At 36.1% G+C, this 8,952-nt stretch overlaps 1 protein-coding gene across 1 annotated transcript; it reads left to right on the forward strand.

Moving 5' to 3' along the window:
• Window positions 1-8,700, forward strand: LOC141334855 (globoside alpha-1,3-N-acetylgalactosaminyltransferase 1-like). The gene is made up of 5 exons (XM_073840079.1): window positions 1-176; window positions 4,686-4,709; window positions 6,065-6,091; window positions 6,824-6,964; window positions 8,034-8,700. Exons 1-5 carry the CDS (start codon window positions 1-3, stop codon window positions 8,698-8,700), a joined length of 1,035 nt encoding a protein of 344 aa, XP_073696180.1.
• Window positions 8,701-8,952: the final 252 nt, after the last annotated feature.

Below are 8,952 nucleotides of genomic sequence, written 5' to 3' on the forward strand. Positions count from 1 at the left end.
ATGCACTTCATCCTTTTTGGGGTCAGTGCTATGGTACAATCGTCATTCAGGCACGACACAGGTAACTTCTTCAGTACTGGAATTTTGGTGGTGGATTTAAGACACTTGGGGACGGCTGCCTGGCTGTCAGCTGTCAGCTGTCAGCTGTGCAACACAGTCTTTCAGTACACGGCCAAGTATGTTCTCAGAGCTTGCAGCCTTTCATGGGTTAATCCTGGACAGTTTCTTGCTTACGTTGGCTGAAGAGAAACAGAGCACCTGGTAGTTTAACTTATTTCAACTTATTTCAACATTTACTCTTCTGATCTGGCCAGTATGCAAAGCATGCTGGGGAATAACAAGCACCGTCCAGTTTAGTTAATGCAAACAAAATCATCTATGTAATCCCAACACAAACGGATTAAGTAAATTTCAGTTTTACATATAGTTGCAAATAAAATCATTTGACCTGCAAGACATTTTGCTGTGGAGAACAACATTTTATGAAAGCAATTCAACAAAGACATCAGTACACTAGAGAAAGTTTATTAATACACATTTGAGTGATTCTGAGAATGTAACATTGATAAATCATGATAAAATTCAAACTGGCTCTAAACACTCTTGTTCAAAATTATTCAACCCTCAAAAGTCAAATTTTGCACAGAATAATTTATTCTTTAAAATCACCAGTGAATCCTGCCTGCACATGCTTAGAAGCTTCTGTCACCTCTTTACTGCAGTCTTGGCCCATTTTGTGCCTGAAAAAGCTTTCAGATCCCTAATAATTTCTTGTTTTCACACTGCCACTGCTTTCTTAAAATACTTTGGGATGGCTGTCCTGCAGGAAATTACATTGATCATCGCTTCAGTCTTTGCACCAAAACCTTCACAATTCTTGCCAAAATGGCCTGATACTTCAAAGAATCCATGATGTCCTTCATACGGTGATGATTGCCATTTTCTGCTACAGTACAACAACCTCAAGACAACCCGCAAGATGCCTCAACATGAAGCCATACTTGTCTAGTGTTCTTATACTCTGAACTGAAATGTTTTTCCTCCTTTCTTTTGGTCATCTTGCAAGTCTTTGGCTGTACATTGCAGGTTTTTTGGTATAACATATTTTAAACTAAGGAGTAAGGCTGCCAACTGTGTCTCTAGGAACTTTTGTGAGAGCTTTGTTGACTTTGTTGCTACTCAACTTCAGCACATGCATGGGATATGTTTATCTGTGGGTAGCAGCTCAAGCTAATTCTGTTTTTTTCTTCCTTAAATTTAGTTTCTAAAGGCTTAATTGTGTTTTAAGTCTATTTTGTTTCCTACCATAAAAATAAGTGACTTAAAACGGCAATGTTGCATAGGTTGAATAATTATCTGTGTTATTAAAAAGTCCTATAACTCAAAAGCATTACATTATATATTCACATGATCACTTTCAGTTTTCCAGTAAACTGGTATAGATGCAATTTTATAAAATCCTGGACTTCAGAAAAGCTTGTATGTCAGAACTGCAATCTCTTGCAACTGTATATTTAAGTGGACTGAACACAATGAAATTAAGTTTGACAAAATGTATAGGTATTGTGTTGCTTTAGCTAGTCATTTGAGTAAGCAGCATTTCAGTGTGGTGTCCACTTTAGTAGTTAGTCAATCGCAGTAGTAAACATTTGCTTTGGTTTCTGCAAGAGGTAACGCCAGAGTGTGAAAATTAGATGGAAATGTTTTTTTTTGTGATTATCTTTTTATTTCACTTCCACATGAGATATACATTTTGCGTTGTTATACACCAAGTATATAAAGCATCAAAATTAAAACTATTTACAGTTGCCAAAGCCTTGAGACAAGAGAAAAAGTAAATAATAATAGTAATAAGTGCAAAATAAATAAAATGCCATTTGTGGCATTGTTAAGACCCATTTAAATTATGCATTAAACCTGAGGAAATACAGGTGGTTCCAAAAGTGCGACAATAACTTTGTTCCAAACATCCAAAGTTGAACTTCGTGTTTTATGAATGACGGCCAATGATCTTTCTATCATAACAATATCTCTAAAGTAGTTATACCATTCTTTTATTGATGGGGATCCAGAAGAAAACCAAGAATGAATTATGGTCTTTTTTGCAGCAGTTAAACCTGCAAATATAATTTTCTTAGAAGCCAAATTAGTACCAGTAATAAGTGATGAATCATCATTAAATAAAAATAAAGTAAGCCGTTTAGGAACTGGGAAATCCAATATACCTTCAAGAAAAACTGCCACTTGAGACCAAAGCTTAGAGACATCTGGACAGTCCCAAAAGATATGCAAGTAAGTACCAGCCGCATTCAAATTAAATTTTTCACAATTTGGGGTATCTGTAAGCTTCATTTTAAAACGTCTGTATGGGGAAAGGTAAAATTTCTGCACAAACTTAAAATGGATTAGTTGGTGTGCAGGATTCTTTGATGAAAAAAACAGATTGTTCCATACATTGTTCCAGTCCAGTTCCATGTCTCTCTCTTTAAGATCATGATTCCACGATTTAATCACTCCCAGGGGTTTATCACGTTTTGAGATTAACTGTGTATATTCTAGACACCAGTCCACTACACGATGTTCCTGGATAAATCCACAGATTCAGAGGGTGAGCACAAAGGGGAGAGTCCCAGGGAACTCCATGAGCTTTGATAGCTGACCTTAGTTGCAGGTACAAAAACCAGGAAAATCCAGGGAGAGAGTATGTTTCTTGAAGGTCCTGAAATGATTTTAAGCCATTTTGTCCATATAGATCCTGCAGAGTGTAAACTCCTTTAGAGGCCCAACTTGTGTTGAAATATGAACCATACTTCTGCAATAAATTATAATTATGCCATATAGGGGATCGATCACAAAGTTTAGTAGTGCAGCCCATTTGACTCTGAACATCTGTCCAAATCTGCAGAGAGTTGCCTATAATTGGCCCAAACATCTTATGTGCAGATTTAGGTTTAAGTCCAGCAAATAACAGATCTTCAATTCTATGTGGTCTTACAATTTCTTGTTCTATCTGACGCCATGCAGGGAAGTACAGAGTCTTTGTCGCACCAATTTGTAAGTGATTTCACCTGAAAGGACCAATAATACAATTTAAAGTCAGGCAGTGCAAGACCACCAGACAATTTCATCCGTTGAAGAGTACTAAGACGGATCCGGGGTTTTTTACCATCCCAAATAAAATTAGAGATTCGAGACTGCAGCTCCTCAAAATATTTTACAGGTGGAGATAAAGGAATCATAGAAAAAAGAAAATTTAACCTACCGAAAAAACATTCGTTTTTATAATTGAAATTCTACCTTGTAGTGACATTTTAAGATTGGACCATCTCTGCATATCTGCAAAGATTTCAAGTTTAAGTTTATCATAATTTATACGTGATATATTCGACAAATTTGTTATTTTTACCCCTAAATATGTAAATGCTGTGTCATGCCACTGGATATGAGGAATAGGCGGTAATGGAAGGCTTTTTGCAAATGCATTTAATGGAAAAAGAAGGGATTTATCCCAGTTTATTTTATAGCCAGAGAATTTGTTAAACTGGGAGAATACTTTTATTATTTGAGGTAAGGAGACATGTATATTAGTAAAATATAAGAGTATGTTATCTGCATAAAGAGAAATTTTATGCTGAGTTCCTTGTATGATTATGGGTGATATTAAAGAATCAAGTCGAATCGATTGTGCTAGTGGTTCTAATGACAATGCAAAAAGTAGGGGGGAAAGTGGACAGCCCTGACGGGTGCCACGATGCAGAGGAAATGACTTTGACAGAATGTTACCTGTTGATACTACTGCATAAGGATTAGTATAGAGTGTTCTGACCATAGATATGAATGTTTTTCCGAAGCCAAATTCCTCTAGAACTATCCAAAGATACTCCCAGCTGACCCGATCAAAGGCCTTTTGTGCATCTAAACTGAAGACTGCTGCAGGTTGAGTATCAATTTCAGAAGCATGTATAGTGTGCAGAAGACGCCTAATATTATCAGATGCAAGTCTCCCTCTTAAAAATCCGGATTGATCAAAATGAATTAATTTGCATACATATAATTCAAGTCTTTTAACTAAAAGTTTAGCAAATAGCTTCAACTCCGTTGAAATTAAAGATATTGGCCTGTAACTACCGCACTTCAGAGGGGACTTGCCCTTCTTAAGCAACACAGAGATAAGTGATGTATTTTGATCACGATGAAATGAACCAGTGGTAAGAGAGTAGTTGATTGAATTTAGAAGAAGTGGACCAATACTATCCCACAATTCCAGGAATAGCTCCGGAGGAAAACCATCTAGTCCTGGAGATTTGCCCCTTTTCATTGAGGTTAGTGCATCTTTTAGTTCTGTAATAGTGGGAGGTTTATCAAGAAATTCTGCTTCTTCCTTGGACAGGGCGGGTAAATTAAGCTTTGAAAGATATAATTTAAGGACAGTCGGGTCAAAGAATGCCTCGGGTTCATAAAGATTTGAATAGAAAAGTCTAAAAGTATCATTAATTTCCTCTGCATCATAGGCAACAGAACCTGATGGGGTTTATGGAAATGTTTTTTATAAATATATTTTATAAATATTCATTATGCTGCATTTTCTGTGTACATGACAAACATGAGCAATCCAACCTAAATGTGATCTCTAAGAAGAAAATCAAAGATCGCTCCTTAATGAACTTCTATGTCTTTTTTCACAGGTTCATTTACCAGTACATCAACAGGTGAGTTTACAGTTAGACATGGTTCAGATGTTTTGTGTTATGTTGTGTTATTCTCTTAATTTGGGAAGTTTGCATTGCTGCTATTTATTTATTTATCTATCAGTGTTATAAGTTGTAAACAGCAGGTAATAGACCAAGTCTTCTTCAAGTAAGTAAAGATGTAATTCATATACATCTCACTTTAAAACAAAAACAAATGCTCACACATGCTATAACCTGCACTCTCAGAAAATATAACAGCTTATATATAACAGTATAACAGCTTTTATCTGGGGCAGTACCCTCAAAAGGACGCCTTTATTCCTTCTTTACCCTTAAAAGAAACATATTAGTGTACGGTATGGTATTTTGAACACCCTAAAGGTACAATTTTCTTTCTCACAGTGTGTATACATGATTATATACATCAACTTAAAGTACATAAACTTACACCATATGTGACCCTGGACCACAAAACCAGTCATAAGGTAAAATTTTACAAAACTGAGATGTTTACAACATATGAAAGCTCAATAAATAAGCTTTCTATTGATGTATGGTTTTGTTTGGATAGGACAATATTTGGCCGAGATACATCTATTTGAAAATCTGGAATCTGAGGGTGCAAAAAAATCAAAATACTGAGAAAATCACCTTTAAAGTTGTCCAAATTAAGTTCTTAACAATGCATATTACTAATCAAAAATTACATTTTGATATATTTATAGTAGAAATTTTACAAAAAATCTTAATGAAACAATATCTTTACTTAATTTCCTAATGATTTTTGGCATAAAAGAAAAATCAATAATTTTGACCCATACAATGTATTTTTGGCTATTGCTACAAATATACCCCAGCGACTTAAGACTGGTTTTGTGGTCCAGGGTCACATATAATCAAATTTTGATTTTATATTTATATTTAATAATATTATTATTAGGTTAAAGTGGAAGAAGAACTATGAATTGCTCTCATCGCCGGGGTGTGTAAAACTTAATCTTCATCTTCTTAAAAGTGATTTTTTAAAAAGTTAATTCTTAGTTAATGGGGCTACTGCTGAAGACAAAAACATTCTTAGCTCATGGCTGTTTTATGGAAACCCCTGTTTTAAATTTGTTTAAACCAATAAAAGTCTGTTAGGGTTTGTGATCTTGTGTTTGAGAAATTTAACTTAAAGTCAGTTGAAAGCTTGTGATGTCAAAAGATCTGTTCAGCTGACAGTAAAACACATCATCAATAGACTTTTGTAGTAGGTGGGAAATCAAAACAGTTTTAGAGTAACAAAGAATAACATGCTTTGACTTTTGGAGATAAATGCAATACATCACAACTGATTTTTTTTTTTTTTACACTGTTACTATTTTATTGCACAGGCTTTCATACAATCAGCCCAGTGTAGTCAGGTAAGAATCCACACTTATTTGTTCACTTTCAGAACAAGAATTTACAGATAATGTACTCACCCCCTTGTCATCCAAGATGTTCATGTCTTTCTTTCTTCAGTCGTAAAGAAATGGTGTTTTTTGAGTAAAACATTTCAGGATTTCTCTCCATATAATGGACTTCTATGGTGCCCCTGAGTTTGAACTTCCAAAATGCAGTTTAAATGCAGCTTCAAAGGGCTCTCTATGATCCAAGCCTAGGAAGAAGGGTCTTATCTAGCGAAACGATCGGTTATTTTCTAAAAACATTTACAACTTATATACTTTTTAATCTCAAATGCTCATCTTGCCGAGCTAGACAAGACAAGCATTTGAGGTTAAAAAGTATATAAGTTGTAATTTTGTTTTTAGAAAATAACCCATAGTTTTGCTAGATAAGACCCTTTTTTCCTCGGCTGAGATCGTTTAGAGCCCTTTGAAGCTGCATTTTGGAAGTTCAAACTCGGGGGCAGCATAGAAGTCCATTATATGGAGAGAAATCCTGAAATGTTTTACTCAAAAAACACTTCCTTACAACTGAAGGAAGAAAGAAAGACATGAACATCTTGGATGACAAGGGGGTGAGTACATTATCTGTAAATTTTTGTTCTGAAAGTGAATTAATCCTTTAAACTTCATTATATTATTTTAATACTATTTTGCATTTGATTTGCATTTCATCTATATGTATGTGTATTTCCTAATATAAAACGGCTCAGATGGCAAAGTTATTGCTGTGACACCATGGTTAGCCCCTATTGTATGGGAAGGAACTTTTGATCCAACACTGATTGAATCGATCTACAAACAGCAAAACATCACCATAGCAACTACAGTCTTCGCTCTTGGAAAGTGAGTTGCCATCTCTCCTATCTTTTTCTCTGAACTTGATTGTAGCAATTAATTGTAAGAGTCAAGAAGAAGGTGGTGAATGGCCATGAATTACCAAACATGACTGACATTTTACTTTTTTTTTTCTTTCTGTGAGAGACTGCAAAACGTGTCTAGTTTTATTTGGCCATCTCTATGGTTTTAGCAGTTTCATCACTAAACCCTTGCAGATATGAACCTGTTTACAGTGTAGTGAAAAATCATGCTCCTGGAGTTTAGCTCCAGATTTACACTCATGAACGAGCTAATTAAGATCTTCAGGATGTCTAGAAACTTGAGGTGTATTCCACTTTTCCTTATAGACAGACCCTCATGAATGCTGCATAGAACAATTCCTAAGAAATTTTTTTTGTAGATGATAGGTCAGCGCCACAGCGGATTCCAAGTGATCAAATGCTTAGAGCGATCCATTTTAATATTACACAAGCTTTGCCAATAGTGTGCACTCAGCAATAATGTACATCCAAGTCCACAAGATGGAGGGAGGTTACCAAGGGTAATGCTTAAAATTTGAATTGGAATACAGTCTTGGTGTTTCCTGGGGGTTTGTTTTTATAGTTTGAATACTAGTTTGTGTATGTTCTGTTTCCTGTTGTTCCCTCATCTGTATGCTGTTTCCTGTGTTTTATTTTTCTGGTTCTTGTGTGTTTTTCACACCACGGATGATGCCTACAATGATAAGCATTTAAAGTGGCCATGGTTTTGGAACTGATACTCATGAGTAAGATTTTTGTTTTGTTTTGGGGTAATCAACTAAGAGTGCTGGGTTTTGTGTGATGGTAAGTTAACCCTGCTTTCTTTGAATACTCCGATGTTTTTCATTTCAACAATACAAAAGGCAGGTGTGCTAGAACTGAAATCTCCAGGAAAGTGGCCATTCAGAAGCAGAATTGGACACCCCTGATCTAGTGTTTTGTTTGGTCTCAAATGTACAGTCTATTAGAGTATGTCTTATGGTCTTCTAATGGTGAATAAATTGCCAAATAAGGAAAATCTATTAAATTGTAATTTTTTTATTACTTTTTTCCAGATACACTCAGTTTCTTAAAGATTTTTTGGAGTCTGCAGAGCAGAATTACTTTGTTGGATTTCGTGTGCATTATTATCTGTTCACTGATCAACCAGATCAGATTCCTGAAGTGAAACTGGGTGAAGAACGTCAGCTGACGGTGTTGAAAGTGCCTACTTCTAACAGATGGCAGGAGATCACTTTGAGCAGGATGGAAAAGCTGGAGAAACTGATTGAGAGTCGATTGGTCAATGAAGCTGACTATGTTTTCAGCCTTGATGTGGACACAAAGTTCTACGGGCGATGGGGGCCAGAGTCTTTGGGTCGTCTTATAGGTGTGATACATCCTGGTTACTATCAAACACCACGTGAACAGTTCCCATATGAGCGCAGGCCAGAGTCTCAAGCGTTCATTCCTTATTCTGAGGGTGATTATTATTATGGAGGAGCTGTGATTGGGGGCTTAGTGAAAGACGTACATAAGGTTGCTAAAACCTGCCGGGAGCAACTGGACATTGATGCAGCTAAATCCATTGAGGCAGCATGGCAGGAGGAGTCCCATTTGAACAAGTACTTCCTGTATAACAAACCCAGCAAGGTGCTCTCACCAGAATATCTGTGGCAGGACTTCAAACCTCGCACAAATGAAGTCAAAATCATTCGCACACACAACCTAAATTGCAGGTGAGGCTGATTTCTTTGAAATAAGCTTGCTGGGTTGTTCAAATGTATTGTGGTTGTTTTTGAGGGTTTTAAGCGGTATATAAACTCAGCTACTATAAACTAGCTTAGCATAGATCATTGAATCCTATTAGACCAATAGCATTGCGTTCAAAAATGACCAACGAGTTTAGATATTTGTCCTATTTAAAACTTGACTCTTCTAGTTATATCGTGTACTAAGACCGGTGGAAATGCAAAGCTGCGAGTTTCTAGGCTG

The sequence above is a fragment of the Garra rufa genome, chromosome 5 (genome assembly GCF_049309525.1).
Source record: "Garra rufa chromosome 5, GarRuf1.0, whole genome shotgun sequence".
In the NCBI taxonomy this organism is placed as follows: domain Eukaryota; kingdom Metazoa; phylum Chordata; class Actinopteri; order Cypriniformes; family Cyprinidae; genus Garra; species Garra rufa.

What these genes read in the sequence shown, in the direction of transcription:
- LOC141334855 (XM_073840079.1), top strand. Translation starts at nt 1, where the DNA reads ATGCACTTCATCCTTTTTGGGGTCAGTGCTATGGTACAATCGTCATTC. An exon ending in GTCTTTCAGTACACGGCCAA is followed by an intron (nt 177 to 4,685) that starts GTATGTTCTCAG and finishes CTTTTTTCACAG; the next exon opens with GTTCATTTACCAGTACATCA. An exon ending in ATTTACCAGTACATCAACAG is followed by an intron (nt 4,710 to 6,064) that starts GTGAGTTTACAG and finishes TTTATTGCACAG; the next exon opens with GCTTTCATACAATCAGCCCA.